Source organism: Castor canadensis, chromosome 15, assembly GCF_047511655.1.
Source record: "Castor canadensis chromosome 15, mCasCan1.hap1v2, whole genome shotgun sequence".
In the NCBI taxonomy this organism is placed as follows: domain Eukaryota; kingdom Metazoa; phylum Chordata; class Mammalia; order Rodentia; family Castoridae; genus Castor; species Castor canadensis.
Genome location: NC_133400.1, coordinates 7,141,741 through 7,160,583, shown reverse-complemented (window position 1 = coordinate 7,160,583; position 18,843 = coordinate 7,141,741). Strand labels below are relative to the sequence as shown.

At 39.7% G+C, this 18,843-nt stretch overlaps 1 protein-coding gene across 2 annotated transcripts in view; it reads right to left on the bottom strand.

Moving 5' to 3' along the window:
• The window catches only part of Cdyl2 (chromodomain Y like 2), a 151,050-nt gene that overhangs the window by 112,456 nt on the left and 19,751 nt on the right, over positions 1-18,843 (bottom strand). Inside the window, exon 2 of one of the 2 annotated variants that reach the window (XM_074055598.1) lies at positions 14,642-14,707. The exons of the other annotated variant lie outside the window; for it this stretch is intronic. Coding sequence (XP_073911699.1) covers positions 14,642-14,707 — 66 coding nt within the window. The remainder of the gene's footprint in view (positions 1-14,641; positions 14,708-18,843) is intronic. 2 annotated transcript variants of the gene reach the window in all.

Below are 18,843 nucleotides of genomic sequence, written 5' to 3'. Positions count from 1 at the left end.
GGAAAGAAGTGCTGACCCATGCTGGAACACAAACAAACCTTGAAAATGTTGTAAAGAAGCAGCAATCACAAAGGATCACGTACTGCATGATTCTATTTACATGAATTGTCCATAAGGGCAGAAGGTGGATGGAGTAACAGCTGAAGAGCACAGGGGACAGGGGCATGGGGAAGGAAATGATGAAAAATGCTGTAAAACTGATAGTGGTGATGGTTGCAGAGCTCTATAAATACACTAACAACTCCTGAATTGCACACCTTGAAGGGGCTCATCGCACAGTGCGTTGAGTCATATCTACATACTGGTAAGAGAAAGAAAAGAAAGTTCACAGAGGGGGATATTCAAGTGGCCAATAAAACGGAGGGAAAAAACTTAAAGTGAAATTCCAGTTTTCACCTAAAATTTACCGAAGACTTTTTAACAGTAACCATGTATGCTGACCACCATCCACTGGAAATGACATTCTCCTGTGCTGGAAATGGGAATCCAACTTGAGGTAACCTTTCTAGGGTAAAAAAGGTAGTAATAAGTATCAAAAGGTTTTTCAAATAACGCAGTCCAATACAACCCATTGAGGGTGGTGTAGTCTTAATTCTTTCTCAAATGGAGAAACTGAGGCTCCAAAAGATGCAGAAACGATGCAACTGTAACCAACGGCAATGACTTCAGATGTGCCACAAATTGGACTGCCCACTCTGGGCTCCAGAATGGGAAGCAGAACCACATCGCTGAAGGGAAGGGTGGCAAGCCACCCCACAAAACCTGGGTCGTGAGGAGGGGTGGCAGGTGTAAACACACCACAGCCACGCCTTCAGTGAGCACTTCCTCTACACCAGGCACTGGCTATACACGTACTAACGAACTCACTTAATCTCCAGCCAAACTTAAGGTGCAGGCACTGCTACCACACCCCCATCTTACATGACTAACCCAGCGCCAATCCCGCTGGATCACGTCTACTTTCCCATGTCATACATGGCAACAGCAGAATTCAAAGTGCTAAAGCCACTCATTTCCCAGCTGCCAGTGTTCACCAGGGAAGGAGCTGGGACTTGAACCCCAGCCTACATTTCACAGCTCATGCCCTCCTGACAAAGTCAAACAGCCAGGCTATGGCCTGTGAAGGGAGAGAGGGAGTGTGCTGCCGACCCTGACGACATCCTAAACTTGGAATTTCCTCTGCATTTCCAACCTTCTCCCTACTCACTGGCCATCAGCCCTTCTAAAACGTCTTGAACTCAACCAGTCACCACAAACCCCAACATCAGCGTCTCAACAATTCCTTACCTGTCTTAGTCTGTTCAGGCTGCTACTGCACAACACCATGGACTGAGTGATGTATAAACAGAAATTCATGGCCCGCCATTTTGGAAGAGCAGTGTCTAGTGCCACTTTCTGGTTCACAGATGGTGTCTCTCCACTGGGTCCTCACAGGACATCTCAAGCTCCCTCTCAATGAGGCTCCACCTCCTAATACTATTTCCTTGGAAATTAGGGTTTTGGAATATGCATCATACACTATTTTGGAAGAAACATAAACACACAGATCATGGCTCTAAGGCTTCCTACTTAACAGACGGCAAACAGCACAAACTCCAACTGCCTGGGTTCAAATCCTGCCTGCTCCACCCACTAACTTTTAACTTAAGTTTTTCAACCTCTCAATGTCTGCTTTCAAATCTGTAAATGAAGCTTGAGAATTTATAGAGATGATGCAGGGAAAATGGTACTTAATAACTTTAGGTAAATATTAGCTGTCATTACTAATATTGATCTATTGCTTACTAAAGCTATCAGACACACAGTTCGGGCCACCAGCACTCACTTTAAAATTCTGAAAGGAAAGTCTAAATGTCCTACCATGGCAGGTGACGGCCTTCATCAATCAGGTGCCAAACATCCACTGTACCTCATCAGGCACACGTTCAGGTCCAGGCGCTGCAGCCTCGTCTAGAGCCAAGGGCCAACATTTCATGCTTAAGAGTGTGTCTATCCAGGTGTGTGGTCAAATTCTAACCAGCTATAACTTCATAGCTCATTGTGTGAGTGAGGGGAATAAGTCAAGTGCTATAAGACCAGAAAAATCATAGCCCGAGGGTGAGTTGATAGAACAGTGAATGAGCAAATTACAAGACTGTCCCCCAAAATATGTCTGAGAATGAAGGATGAAGGAAATATGGAGGGTATACCCCTCCTAAAAAAAACCCAATATACTAATCAATGCAACCTGAATTGAAGAAAGCAATAATTAATGAAAAAAAAACTAGGTACAACCCTACATAATGAAAACTTCATACCTAGACACACAGCTCCAAAATTTATGATTTTAAAAGACCAATACATCTCTGCTGAATTCTATCAGACCTTTAAAGAAGAACTAATACCAACCCTCCTTAAACTGTTCCACAAAATAGAAAGAGAAGGAAAACTGTCTAACTCATTTTATAAAGCCAATACTACTCTTATCCCAAAACCAGACAAAGACATCTCCAAAAAGGAGAACTACGGGCCAATTTCCTTAATGAATATCGATGCAAAAATCCTTAATAAAATAATGGCAAACCGAATCCAACAACACATCAGAAAGATCATTCACCATGACCAAGTCATCCCTGGGATGGTTCGACATACACAAATCTGTACATGTAATACAGCACACTAACAGAAACAAAGACAAAAACCACTTGGTCATCTCAATAGATGCAAAAAAGCCTTCGACAAGATCCAACACCACTTCATGATAACAGCTCTAAGAAAACTAGGAATAGAAGGAAAGTACCTCAACATTATAAAAGCTCTATATGACAAACCTACAGCCAACGTCATACTTAATGGAGAAAAACTGAAACCATTTCCCCTAAACTCAGGAACGAGACAAGGGTGCCCACTATCCCCACTCCTATTCAACATAGTACTGGAACTCCTAGCCAGAGCAATTACGCAAGAAGAAGAAATAAAAGGAATACAAATAGGTAAAGAAACTATCAAAATATCCCTATTTTCAGATGACATGATCCTATACCTTAAAGACCCAAAAAACTCTACCCAAAAACTCCTAGATACTATAAACAGCTACAGCAAGGTGTCAGGATACAAAATCAATTTACAAAAATCATTAGGTTTTCTATACACCAATAACGAACAAACTGAGAAAGAATAAATGGAAACAATTCCATTTACAAAAGCCTCAAAAAAAATCAAATACCTAGGAGCAAAGTTAACAAAGGATGTGAATGACCTCTACAAGGAGAATGACAAACTCCTGAAGAAAAAGACTGAGGAAGACTACAGAAGGTGGAGAGATCTCCCATGCTCATGGATTGATAGAATCAACATAGTAAAAATAGTTATACTACCAAAAGCAATGTACATGTTTAATGCAATTCCCATCAAAATCCCAATGACATTCATCACAGAGATTGAAAAATCTACCCTAAAGTTCATTTGTAAACACAAGAGACTGCAAATAGCCAAGGCAATACTCAGCAAAAAGAGCAATGCTGGAGGTATCACAATACCCGACTTCAAACTATATTACAAAGTAGTAGCAATAAAAGCAGCATGGTACTGGCACAAAAACAGACATGAAGACCAGTGGAACAGAATAGAGGACCCAGATATGAAGCCACACAACTATACCTACCTTATTTTTGACAAAAGTGCCAAAAACATACGATGGAGAAAAGACAGCCTGTTCAACAAATGTTGCTGGGAAAAGTGGTTATCCATCTGCAAGAAACTGAAACTAGATCCATGTCTATCACCCTGTACTAGTATCAACTCAAAATGGATCAAGGACCTTAATATCAGACCTGAAACTCTGAAATTACTACAGGAAAAAGCAGGGAATACTCTGGAAGTAATAGGTATAGGTAAGGACTTCCTCAATAGAACCCCAACAGCTCAGCCACTAAGAGAAAGGATGGACAAATGGGACTTTATAAAATTAAAGAGCTTCTACACAACAAAAGAAATGGTCTCTAAACTGAAGAGACCACCCACAGAGTGGGAGAAAATATTTGCCAGCTATACACCAGACAAAGGTCTGATAATCAGAATATACAGGGAACTTAAAAAACTAAACTCTCCCAAAATTAATGAACCAGTAAAGAAATGGGCAACTGAACTAAACAGAACTTTCTCAAAAGAAGAAATTCAAATGGCAAAAAACATATGAAAAAATGCTCACCATCTCTAGCCATAAAGGAAATGCAAATTAAAACCACACTAAAATTCCACCTCACCCATTAGACTAGCCATCATTAAAAACACCACTAACAACAGGTGATGGTGAGGATGTGAGGAAAAAGGAACTCTCATAAACTGCTGGTGGGAAAGCAAACTAGTGCAACCACTCTGGCAAAAAAATCTGGAGCCTTCTTAAAACTCTAAACATAGATCTGGGGATACACCTGAAGGAATGCGACACAGGTTACTCCAGAGGCACCTGCACACCCATGTTTATTGCAGCACTATTCACAATAGCCAAGTTATGGAAACAGCCAAGATGCCTCACTACTGACGAATGGATTAAGAAACTGTGGTACTTGTACACAATGGAATTTTACTCAGCCATGAAGAAGAATGAAATCTTATCATTCGCTGGTAAATGGATGGAACTGGAGAACATCATCCCGAGTGAGGTTAGCCAGACTCAGAAGAGCAAAGATTCTATGTTCTCCCTCATGTGGCCTTTAGATCTATGGCAAATACAGCAATGTGGTTGGACTTAGGTCACATATAAGGGGAGAGCACATATGAGAAGTATGGGGATAGGTAAGAAACACAAAACATGAAAGTGTTTGATATCCCCACTGCAGAGGAGCTAATACAGGAACCTTAAAGCAACAGCGGTCAATATGGGAAGGGGATCAGGAATTAGTGTAAAGGTGAGGGAGAGATGAATCAACTTGGTTGTAACACATTTGTACATGGAAGCAATGCTAGGAATCTCTCTGTACAGCTATCCTTATCTCAACTAGCAAAAATGCTTTGTCTTTCTTAGTATTGCTATGTCTTCTCTTCAATAAAATTAGAGATAAGGGCAGAACAGGTTTTCCCTTTAGCAAGAGGGGATAAGGGGGAGAGGGAGGGGGAGAAGGAGGGGGTGGGGGGGCAGGGGGGGAGGAATGGCCCAATGTATGCACATGTGAATAAATGAATAAAAACATTTAAAAAAAGACCAATATATAATCTTACAAGACCCAGAAGGACATTTCATTAATTTTTAAATCGTATTAGCAGCAGACTTCTCCTCCACACTGTGCTTTTCAAAGACACAAATGTGCAGCACTCACAGCCACACATGCTGTTGATGTAGAAAGACAAAAAAAAATACTTTTTGTATTTTCAGATGTGCAAGAGCCCAGAAACTACATCAGCCAAATATTCCTCCTGACCAAAAAGAATTACACTGCCAGCTGCAAAGTAAATCAGAATAATAAATTCAGAAAAGGGCAAATGTGTCACATAAGCAAAGACACAGTATATTTTAGATGTGATGCTTACTTCTTCTCAGTGAGGTTATAAAAAGTTTATTTTTAATCTCTCCTAAACTAAGACATGATAGGCTAAAATCTATAAGAAAACATAAAATCTTTCTTTATGCTAACAAAAACTGGGCAGGGGTTGGGGGGGTAAGTTACATATAAGACAACCACTAAAATCTGTGTTGATTTCTTGGGGTTTGATCCACACCTCCGGCCCTTTCTGCTCTGGCTATTTTTGACATAGGGACTTGCTTTTCTTCCCTGGCCAGCCAGGGCACAGACCAACTTCTGAGTAGCCAGGACATCAGGCATAAGTCACATGTGCCCAGCAAAATTGCTTGATATTTGACAAAGTGAAACAGAGGAACATGAGAATTAAAAAGGAATTGCACAATTGCCCAGTTAAGATCTGGGAGGAAAAGTCAGGGAGTGAATCCAAAATTGGGGTTGCAGGAGGGTATTTCCAGAAGAGTCAGCAGAGAGGCTGACAAAAGTTGATCCTAGTGGGAGTCTGAATCGAGACCCTGACAGCCTGCACTGGGACAACAGAAAGGACAAAGAGAAGGCATGGTAGATGGTAGTTTTAAGATGGACAAGAGATGCATAATTATAGATGCATTATAACAGATGCATAATTACATTAAATATAAATGGCCTAAATATTCCAATTAAAACATCATTACCAGAAACTTTGTAAAACCTAAAGGTAAACGAGCCTTACAAAGATACACCCTTTAAAATAACTATGCTCTTCTATTTAAGGAACTAAAACACAACATTGAAAATTTCAACAAAGAAATGGTCGCCAAAAAGTCGCACAGCAGAGTTTTAGAACTACAAATCACAATACCAAAAATTAAAATTTCAGGGGAAGTTTTAAGATAAACTAGACACAAACAGTTGGGGAATTAGTAAGCTAGAAGGTGAACTGGAATATAAGAATGAAACAGAAAAAAAATGATTAAAAGATAAAGCAGACAGAGCTGGAGTTAAACATGCACTGAAATGAAATACCCAGAAAAAAAGGAGGAGAATAAGGAAGGAGACTGCTGAACATTCCCTAAATTGATGAAAAGTATCAGTGCCACAAATTCAAGCGTCCCAGCAAACACCATGGCAGCCAGAGACGATGTGATGGTGTTGTCAGTCCACTGACATTCATCCTGCCATAAGATACCCTTCAATAATGAATATGAAATAAAGATAATTTAGCCGAAAAAAATGAAGGGAATTTCACTAAAGGAAATAAAGCGTTCTTCAGAATATGATTTCAGATGCAAGGATGGAGACAGAGAAAGGAAACAGAACATGGAAATCGAAGGAATAGCAATGAGCTGGGTGCTGGTGGCTCACACCTGTGATCCCAGCTTCTCAGGAGGCAGCAATCAGGAGGATCTCAGTTTGAAGCCAGCCCAGGGAAAATAGTTCGAGACCCTATCTTGAAAACATCCAACACAAAACAGGGCTGGAGGAGCAGCTCAGGAGACAGAGAACCTGCCTAGCAAGTGTGAGGCCCTGAGGTCAAACCCCAGCACCACAAAAAAAAAGAAATGACAGATAGATAGATAGATAATTAAGTAGGATTGCTTAAAACCTAATTACACACATTTACAAAGATACATGGAAGACACAGGAATACAGAGAAGGTTAAAGTAAAACACAAATGCTAAGAGTGTGATGTGGTTCTGGTAATTCAGACAAGATATTCTTTAAAGCAAAAAGCTTTACTGGACTTGAGAATTCCTTTTCATAATGACAAAATGACTAATTTCCTAGGAGTTTGGAAAAGTTAAAAATGTGTATGCACTTAACACTGTGAACCTAAAACATAGCATATAAAGACTGTCAAAATAGAAAATGCAAAAGGTGGTAAACTTAAAAAGGCATACACATAATCAGAACAGAGATTTTAACACACGCCTCTCAATAACTGAACAAGCAAACCAAACACTCAGCAAGGCTAAATATGTGACATAAATTTAATGACCCTGACATTGAACACTGTGCCCAGCAACTGTGTGCACAAAGCACTCACAAAGATTGGTCACAAATGAGGTGACAAGGTCAGATTCAACACATTAATGTTGTTTAACAAAACAACTAATCTAAAGGTCAATACAGAAAACAAAAAATCATCACATTTGAAAATTAAGAATATACTTCTAAACTGGAAATTAGAGAATGTTTTAAATTCAATAATAATGATATGATGATATATTAAAACCTGTGATACAGTAGCTCACACCTGTAATCCCAGCTCCTGGGGAGGCAAAGATGAGGAGAATCGCACTTTGAGGCTAACCTGAGTAAAGAAAGACCCCATTTCAACTAACAAGCCAGGCGTGGTGGTGCACATCTGCAATCCCACCTGTGTGAAAAGCATATGTAGGAGGATTGCAGTCTGAGGACAAACCTGGGCAAAAACACAAGACCCTATCCACAAAATAACTAAAGAAAAAAAGGTTAGAGCATGGCTCAAGAGATAAGGTGCTTGTGAAGCCCTGAATTTAAACACCAATACTTCAAAATATTTTAATAAAAAATAAAAATAAACCAGTGGGCTATAGTTAAAAAAATGCTTAACTTCAATGTGATTTTAATTGATGTATTTAGGAGGAATGCAGGCTGGAATTTTACTAAGTAAACAACCATGTCAAGAATTTTTTAACAGAAAGAGGAAAACAAACACAGAAAAAAAAACAGAAGGAAGAAAATAATAATGAGGAGCCTGGTGCCAGTAGTTCACACCTGTAATTCCAGCTACTTGGAAGACTAGATTGGGAGGATCGTGGTTTGAGGCCAGTGTAGGCAGATAGTTCTCAAGACCCCATCGCATAGGTAAGACACCTAAAAAACTAGCTAGCATTTGTTGCCCTTAACGCAGAGATACTAAAGCAGATACCTTAAAGCAACTGAGGCCAATAGGAAAAGGGGAACCGGTACTAGAGAAAAGGTTAGATCAAAAAGAATTAACCTAGAAGGTAACACCCACGCACAGGAAATCAATGTGAGTCAACTCCCTGTATAGCTATCCTTATCTCAACCAGCAAAAACCCTTGTCCCTTCCTATTATTGCTTATACTCGCTCTATAACAAAATTAGAAATAAGGGCAAAATAGTTTCTGCTGGGTATTGAGGGGGTGGGGGAGAGAGGGAGGGGGCGGAGTGGGTGGTAAGGGAGGGGGTGGGGGCAGGGTGGAGAAATGACCCAAGCCTTGTATGCACATATGAATAATAAAAGAAAAATGAAAAAAATAAATAAATAAATAAAGTCCACATGTTCAAAAAAAAAAGACCCCATTGCCAAAAATAAACCAGAGCAAAATGGACTGGAGGTGTGGCTCAAAAGAGAGAGCCCCTGCTTTGGAAATGTGAAGCCCAGAGTTCAAACCCCAGTCCCACCAAAAAGTGAATTAATGAATAAATAAATAATGACCAGAAATAAGTGATCACACACGTAACAGAGAAAGCCACAAGCCTAACAATTAGCCAAAATACTTATCAGAAAAAAATTAAAAATTAAATCTCTGATGAGAACAACCAGAGCCAAAGAGTGGACATAAATATAACCAAGAATGAACAAAAGGGATGCACAAAACATACAGGTGAAGTGGAAACAGAACAATATCAAAAGTGGCCAGCACAAGTGGTCAGCTCTCCTTTTGATAAATGCCCTTAGCAAAGATGCAGGTCAGTGTAATTTTTAGTGTCTGCTGACCACACCGCACCATCACCTCCCCATGCGAGGGGCTGGGTTCATCAGTGGTGAGGAAAATGAAGGAAGAGGCCCTTGACCTGTCAACTTCAGACGCTGACCAACAAGCTGTGCAGAGAAAACAGAGAGCATGTCCTGCACATCAGGAAGAGGCCCTGAAACAAGAGTGATGTACGCTTGAACTCGTCAGTGGAGCAGGAGGACAGCATTCGGGCAAGACGTACTTCGAAGACTTCAGAAGATGAACTGCAGTGCGTTTGAGGCCAGCAGGAAGGTTGCAATGGACGAGGCACAAAATGAAGGTAAGAACAGTACGATACGAGGAAAGGCCGGGACAGAAGGACAAAACACAGCAACTGGCTTAACTAACCCAAAGGTAAAAAGCACACCTTCAGAAAGTAAGCCTTGTTCCAAACATGGGAGGTTATCAGTAGAAATGTGTTAACAGATTAAACTGATCAAAACAAGATGATTCATTTCAGAAAAAATCTAACCTAGGGAATCAGAACATGTTTAAGGAATCAAAAAGTGACTTTGAATAGTCCCTTTCTGAAAGAGATACTTGAGGAAATACTCCAGCATCATGAAATACGGCTCCAAGAAAAAGAAAATAGGGAAATATGTGAAAGAGTGAGTGGAAATACAAGTAAGTTTACATTTAAACATAAATAACTTTTCATTATTCAACGATTATACTTGAGGAAAAGCTGAAGACAGAATACCTATGAAAGTTAAGTAAAAGCAAAAACACAACAGCTACAAAAAGGTGGATATAAATTTCAAATAAATAAATGAAGAGACAAGGGGAAAGGATCTTGCTCAAGCGGAAGGTCTTAATTTTTTAACTCTAGACATTGGCAGACAAAACAGTCTCAAGACCTGACATCACACAAGTAAGGAGTGTGTATCTGTACATGTGGATGTGCATTTATAAAGTCCAATAAAGAAATACACTCCTAAAACTCTACTCAGAAGCTTCTAGACATCATCAATACCTAAAGCAAAGTAGCAGGATATAAAATCTACATAGAAAAATCATTAGCATTTCTATACACTAACAATGAGCAAACTGAAAAAGAATGTATGAAAACAATTCCATTTACAATAGCCTCAAAAAAAATCAAATACCTAGGTGTAAACCTAACAAAAGATGTGAAAGACCTCTACAAGGAAAACTATACACTTCTGAAGAAAGAGATTGAGGAAGACTATAGAAAGTGGAGAGATCTCCCATGCTCATGGATTGGTAAAATCAACATAGTAAAAATGTCTATACTCCCAAAAGTAATCTACATGTTTAATGCAATTCCCATCAAAATTCCAATGACATTCATTAAAGAGATTGAAAAATCTACTGTGAAATTTATATGGAAACACAAGAGGCCACGAATAGCCAAGGCAATACTCAGTCAAAAGAACAATGCAGGAGGTATCACAATACCTGACTTCAAACTATATTACAAAGCAATAACAATAAAAACAGCATAGTACTGGCACAAAAACAGACATGAAGACTAGTGGAACAGAATAGAGGACCCAGATATGAAGCCACACAACTATAACCAACTTGTCTTTGACAAAGGAGCTAAAAATAGATGATGGAGAAATAGCAGCTTCTTCAACAAAAACTGCTGGGAAAACTGGTTAGCAGTCTGCAAAAAACTGAAACTAGATCCATGTATATCACCCTATACCAAGATTAACTCAAAATGGATCAAGGATCTTAACATCAGACCACAAAGTCTAAAGTTGATACAGGAAAGAGTAGGAAACACTCTGGAGTTAGTAGGTATAGGTAAGAACTTTCTCAACGAAACCCCAGCAGCTCAGCAACTAAGAGATAGCATAGATAAATGGGACCTCATAAAACTAAAAAGCTTCTGTTCATCAAAAGAAATGGTCTCTAAACTGAAGAGAACACCCACAGAGTGGGAGAAAATATTTGCCAGCTACACATCAGACAAAGGACTGATAACCAGAATATATAGGGAACTTAAAAAACTAAATTCTCCCAAAACTAATGAATCAATAAAGAAATGGGCAAGTGAACTAAACAGAACTTTCTCAAAAGAAGAAATTCAAATGGCCAAAAAACACATGAAAAAATGCTCACCATCTCTAGCAATAAAGGAAATGCAAATTAAAACCACACTAAGATTCTACCTCACCCCTGTTAGAATAGCCATCATTAGCAACACCACCACCAACAGGTGTTGGCGAGGATGTGGGGAAAAAGGAACCCTCTTACACTGTTGGTGGGAATGTAAACTAGTACAACCACTCTGGAAAAAAATTTGGAGGCTACTTAAAAAGCTAAACACTGATCTACCCTTTGATCCAGCAATACCACTCTTGGGGATATACCCAAAAGACTGTGACATAGGTTACTCCAGAGGCACTGCACACCCATGTTTATTGCAGCAGTATTCACAATAGCCAAGTTATGGAAACAGCCAAGATGCCCCACCACTGACGAATGGATTAAGAAAATGTGGTATCTATACACAATGGAATTTTATGCAGCCATGAAGAAGAATGAAATGTTATCATTCGCTGGTAAATGGATGGAATTGGAGAACATCATTCTGAGTGAGGTTAGCCTGGCCCAAAAGACCAAAAAGCATATGTTCTCCCTCATATGTGGACATTAGATCAAGGGCAAACACAACAATGGGATTGGACTTTGAGCACGTGATAAAAGCAAGAGCACACAAGGGAGGGGTGAGGATAGGTAAGACACCTAAAAAATTAGCTAGCATTTGTTGCCCTTAACGCAGAGAAACTAAAGCAGATACCTTAAAAGCAACTGAGGCCAATAGGAAAAGGGGACCAGGAACTAGAGAAAAGGTTAAATCAAAAAGAATTAACCTAGAAGATAACACACACGCACAGGAAATCAATGTGAGTCAACTCCCTGTATAGCTATCCTTATCTCAACCAGCAAAAACCCCTGTTCCTTCCTATTATAGCTTATACTCTCTCTACAACAAAATTAGAGATAAGGGCAAAATAGTTTCTGCTGGGTATTGAGGGGGTGGAGGGGAGAGGGAGGGGGCGGAGTGGGTGGTAAGGGAGGGGGTGGGGGCAGGGGGGAGAAATGAACCAAGCCTTGTATGCACATATGAATAATAAAAGAAAAAAAAAAGAAATACGCTCCTATAAAAATGATTTAAAAAAGAAATCTCAGGAACATAACATTGAACAAACAAACAAAAAACGCAGAATTTGTACATTTTGATTCCACTTCTATAAAGGTCAGAGCTGGAAGTATCAGACAACACATATTTTAGGGAGACATAACAACATTTTGAAACTACAGAGTACCCAGGAAAAAAATTAACCAGAAGAAGAAAGAAAAATTCAGAAGAATTACCTGGAGACACACTGAGACAGGAGCACCGGGATTAAAAATACACTCTGTACTGCAAATTAAGAGATTACTACACTTACCATTATTACTATTAAATTGTATAGACACCAGTTTTTTTGCATATTATATTTCATAAAGTACAAAAAACTGAATGGCTGCAGGGATCAATAATGGTAAGTCAGGAACCGATTAAAATACAGTAAAAATGAGTAAAATGAGAAATTAAAGCTAAGAATTTAGAGGCTGGGCATGGTGGCTCAAGCCTGCAATGCCAGCTACTCTGGAGGTGGAGCCTGAGAGGACTACAGTTCAAGGCATAAAATTAGCAAGACCTCATCTTAACCAATAGCTGGGCATGGTATTGCCTACCTGGCATCCCAGCTATATGGGAAGCTTAAGCAGGAGGATCACGTCCAGGTGGGCCAGGGCAAAAAACACAAGGCCCTATCTGAAAAATAACTAAAGCAAAGAGAGGCTGGATCTGTGACTCGTGTGATGGAGCACCTGCCTCGCAACTGTGAGATCCTGAGTTCAAATCCCAGCACCACCAAAAAAACTAAGAATTGCTTTTATGAAAAACATCAATGCAACTGCCAAACTCTGGCAACACAAAGGATACAGAAGTTAGGAAAACACACCCTACAATTTTACAAGAGGCAAAAAGTGTGTGACATATACAGGAAAGAGATATTTTGAGAATGTCAGAGAAGGCTCTTTGTACTCCTTCAAGTATATGTTAAAATTTAAAATAAAAATATTATCGATGGTGTTCTTACTAATGTGAACTTCCAAACATTATGAAAAAAAGAGAAAAAAATCCAAGTCATTAAAAATATTGTCAAAATTTTCTCAAACACTATTCCAGACACAGAAATTACCACAACCAACTCATTTCTTTAAAAAAAAATTTAAGGGAAACCATAGTTGACATGTTGCATAAACTATTCCTGAAAATGGGAAAAATTAAAAACTAATCAATTAACTGCACGAAGACAGCACGGCCCTGACACAAGAGCCTGATGGAATCAGCACACACGAGGAAAATCCGAGGCCACTGGTCGGAGCCACGAACGTCGACACCCAGGTTCTGATCAATCCAAGCAGCTGGCTGAGCTCAGCGTCATATTATTAAAATACAAATGCACGGCCACTGGGCGTGCTGGTTCCAAAATATGGGAAGCCACCCTGAGGAATTCTGCTACTAAGCTACACCCCATGATAAGGTGGGAGATGGCATGACCACCTTGGTCTTGGTCATACCAAAAGTGCACTTAATACGACGCAAGTTAAAAGTAAACTACAGGAGCTACGAGTAAGAGCTTCAACGGGAAAAATAACATCTACCTTAGAGCACTGGCCACTGGTCTCGTTAATGGCGAAACCAAGGCCAGTTTATTAAATCAGTGTAAGTGACAAAAATGCCAGCTATTACATGGCCATTTAGCTTTCTCTGAAAATTCTTGCTAATAACATAGGAGTAAAAATTATATAAAGGTATAACTACCAGAAAGAATGGTAAGATGATATAATTTAAGAACGACACGGTTACAAAAATTCCCAAAAGGAGCTAAATGCTAAAGCCTTATTCACAAAAGCCACAAATGCACAACCTACCTGGTAATAAACTAGATCTGCAGCAAGAAAGCTGAGCAACTAACTTAGTGACACACGAGAGGAAATTTTGATAAACTGGGAGAATATCGTGTCCATGAACCAGAAGGGCTCAGTACCACGAAGGCCGCCTCACCCCAACACAATCGATAATCTGTAAGTTACTGCGACTGAAAGCAGGATCTCATGTGGCTACTTCATCAATGCAAACTATTCAAAAACACGGGGAGGAAAACACCATTACGTTGGATTTGAATGTCCAAATAATAAAATCTATTCTAAAAGCACAACGAATAAAAACTGTAAAAAGAGGACAATACCCAGAAACAAATTCATGTTAACAAGACAATAACGTTGGCGTGATATCCTGACGATTCAAATCACGGGGGAATAATGACTTACTCCATAAGAATTGTGGGAACTAGAGATCAACAGTGACAGGGACCATATCCCTACCTTCCACAATACAGCAAAACACTCTCCAGACGCGTTAAAGGTGCACATAAACATGCAAAAATTATGCTGCAAAAGAAACAAATGATTAAAGATCAATACACGTTTAATCACAAGAAAGACATTCGTCCCACTCCAAGTAGGGGAAGTAGAAAGAAAAGAAGAAGGGGGTGAGAATACAGATTTCAGAAGGAATCCTAAAAATACATATTCAATCAGTCATACAAAACTTAAATTATGATTTTCTTTAAAAGTTGACTATTAGCAAAAATAACAACTACCCAGAAAGAAACATAAATATTTTGCTAATGTATGAGAGACAAGGATGAAGCCCATCAATAGCTTTTTTAATCTTTTTATCTCAAATTGTGTTGTGAAAAGCCCAACTGCAGCAGAAGTGCTGAGACCCCAGAGTCAGGCAGGTGTCAGTTCCTGCCGGCCTTTCCTTCCCGGAAGGGAAGCACTTCCTGCCGGAGAGAACCCAGTCGTATTATCAGAAGTCTCTACAAAGTCTTCCACAACTGCGAATTTATCATAAGAAAATACCAGCCACGTGTGCAAAGGACTCGCAGAGAAAGCTGTGACAAAGTGACAAACTAGGTGACACAACATATTAAAATTATGTTCAGAACACCACCAAATAAAAGAAGGAATAATGATACCATTTAAAAGAGCTACAGAACGTTTTGTATGCATATATATTAATATGGCACATGAATTGGGAGACTCCTGTGAGTGTAAAAACAGGAGAGTATACATCCGTGTTAATGGTGAACACTGCTAAATTTTAAAATTATGGGTAAAGTGTTCTGTTTATTCTATATTTTTTAATTTTTGGTAAGAGGTGTGTGTTTGCTTTATAAGCTGATTATTTTGATGTATTTATTAATAACATGAAACAGAGAGAAGGAACTGAGCTAAGATACCTAAGACGATGACAGGTCTTCTTACTGTAGCAGATGTCAACACTCCAGGCCCAAATTTGTTACCATCTGAAAACCTGAAGACAATCTTGTAAAGAAGGCTGCAGAGGTACAGTAGGGGTTCCCTGCTAATCTTGCAAAGTATGAGAACTGCATGAAGAACAGAAACATCTGATCTTCCCATCCTACAAACTTCTAAGGACCTTTCTTGTGAGCTCTTGGTAAAAGCCTTAAAATGTGATTTTTAAGGTCATTTTTAGGTCTATATATAAATGGTGAAGTAATTTAGTAATAGTAACATGAAACTATGCCAAGAAAGTCCTTTGCTTTCTCCCTCTTCAGTGGGATTTCCCGAGTTGTACATTAGGAAAATGACAAGGATGCCACAATACTGGGAATGCAACAAAGGTATTCTGAAACCTATTAAAGGGACCCACCTCTCCCTGGGGCACTGGGGCAGGAGTTAAGCATGCTAGAGCACTGTTAGTTAATGTCAATGCTAAGCCTTTATTGGTTGCTGCAAATACAGTCCATCATTTGCATGAGGAACTGCACAATGATTGGTGCAAAAACAGCCCTTCATTTGCATGGGGAACTGCACCACAACTGGTGTAAACAAAGTCCATCATTTGCATGAGGAACTACACCATGATTGGGATAAACAGAGTCCTTCGATTGCGTGAAGGACTGTACCATTGGTGCAAACACAGTCCTTCATTTGCATGAAGGTCTGCATGATTGATGCATACACCCTTGCTGCTCCCCCTTTCTGGCTGTATAAGCAGCTCACCTTATGAGCCAGGAAGGAGACTCCCTCCTGGGCTGCTTCAGGTACACTGAGCCCAATAAAAGGCTTCTCTCTCTCCAGTGGTCTTTCTTTAGACTACTTTTGATCTTTGTCATTAATAGAGTGGCAGAAGCCGCAGCAGATCACTAACAGTGGCAAAGGCAGCAAGAGCCATCATCCTGGTGGTGGCAGCAGTGACAACAGCAGCTGAAGAGTTCCAGAGAGCTTCCAAGACAAAAAGAACAGGGAGCAGAGGCAGCAGTCAAAGAGGGACAGCCAAAGTTGACAGCAGGCAAGAGAGGATGAAGAACAGAGCTGAAGAAAGACAAGGGCTGTGAAGAGCCAGAGAACAGAATGCACGGGCCCTGGTGCTGGAAGAGCTCCAAGAGCTGCGAAGCCCTAAAGCCAAGGATCTCAGATACCCTAGGCATGACAGCTGAGACACTGGCCTCTGTCGGGGCTGAAGAGGCCAGCACCTTAGCACTGAGAGCTGTAACAATGACTGCTGTAAGCATTAGTCCCCAAACCCAAGGCCTGTATGACAGGTGTAACACCAGAAGGTACCACCTACTGCTGGCTTGCAGCTGTTTGCTGCTGCCACTCAGTTACAGAAACCTAGGATTATAAAAACTGCCGAGTGCTGGAGCTGCTACCAAACCCAGAGCAATGAGTCTCCAACTTCAGTGCCCACAGTCATGACTCTCTGGCTTCTAAGGCCTGCAGCAATAGGCCTCTGGTCTCAGGGTCTGAAGCCATGAGCCTTGGGCTCTGCCAGTCCAGCCCCTAGGACATAGGCACTCAGGGCCAGGACAGTAGCACCAGAAGACCTTCTTCTCACCTACCAGTGATTCCTATCTGAATGGAGCACCCCAGGCAGATGACTGGTAACCATTTGGCAAAATTTTTCCATATAATTTAGACTAAGACTATAAAGTGTGAATAACATGAGGGTAATTTCAATAAAGATAGCAATCTAAGAACCTCCAAAAATTCTCTCCTCCATTAAGCAATGATGAAACTGGTTCTGAATCAACTTTTTCAGAACCCTATAAATCAACCAAAGACTTGCAGCAACCTAAGGAGTATTTATTCAAGAAAAATGGTTGACTCTCAGTAAGAACAGCAAGTAACTTATTCTATTTCATTTCTCTATGTCACCTTTGTGAAAGCCTGGAAAGAAGAAGCTAACGTAAAATGGCCCAAACAACATATGCACATATGAATAAACAAACCGAAAAAAAAAAATCACAGAACACACACACACACACACACACACACACACACACACACAGAAGCTAACATAAGCCAGAAGGAGAACCCAAGTCCTATTTTCAAAATCATCTCAATAAGCTAACAAGAAGCAAGGTGAAATTTAACAGAAATCATTAAAAAACACATGTTTAGGTCAGAAAACCAAAAAGAAGGGTCATGCTACAACAGCATCTAGATCTAGTACCAGAACTGTTTGTGTGTACAGAAATCTGAGAGCTTTTAATTGTCTTCTAGATTCATATAACCCAAATAAGATGTGTCTTTCAGTGCTGAATTTGTTTAATCCTTCAGAAGACAGAGCAATTATAAGCATACGTGCACCTAACAACAGAGCCCCAAAAAACAAATAAAGCAAAAGTTGACAAAATATAAAAGAGAAACAGATAGTTCTGCAATAGTTGGAAACCTGAATCTCTCACATTCAATAATGGATGGAATAACCAGACATCTCAGTGAGGAAATGCATGTCTTGGAAAACACTGCAAACCAAGTAGGCCTACCACACGTGTACACCATCCCAACAACAATGCAGGATACATGCTCTTCCTAAGTGCACATGGCACATTCTCCACGACAAACCGCATGTTATGCCCCAAGCCAAACTTTAAGAATTTTTTTAAGAACTGAAAAAGTTAAAATCGTATAAGCATTTTTCATGGCACAATGGAATAAGCTAGAAATTAGTAACAGAAAGAAAACTACAAAAGTTACAAATATGTGCAAATTGAAGAGCCCTGTCTTAAACATCCAATGGGCCAAAGAGGAAATCACCAGGGAAATTAGAAAATATCTTGAGACAAATAAAAACAAAACCATAACATACCAATACGGTAATACTTATGGAAAACAGCAAAAGTGTTGTTACAAAGGAAGTTTATAGCTGCAAACATAAGAAAGAACCAAGACCTGTAATCCCAGCACTTGGGAGACTGAGGCAGGAGGACTGTGACTTTGAGATCAGTCGGAGTGACACAGGAAGATCAATGCCAGCTACATAATGAGAGAGAGAAAGAGAGAGAGCACAGATCATAAATCAATCACCAAATCATATATCTTAAGTAACCAGAAAAAGAAAAATAAACTCAGCTAGCAGAAGGAAGGAAATTAGAATAAAGATTAGAGTGGAGATAAAGTAGAGAATTGAAAACAATAGAGAAAAAGTCAAAGAAACCAAAGTTAGTTCTTAGAAAAGATCAAAAAAACTGACAAACTTTTAGCTAGGC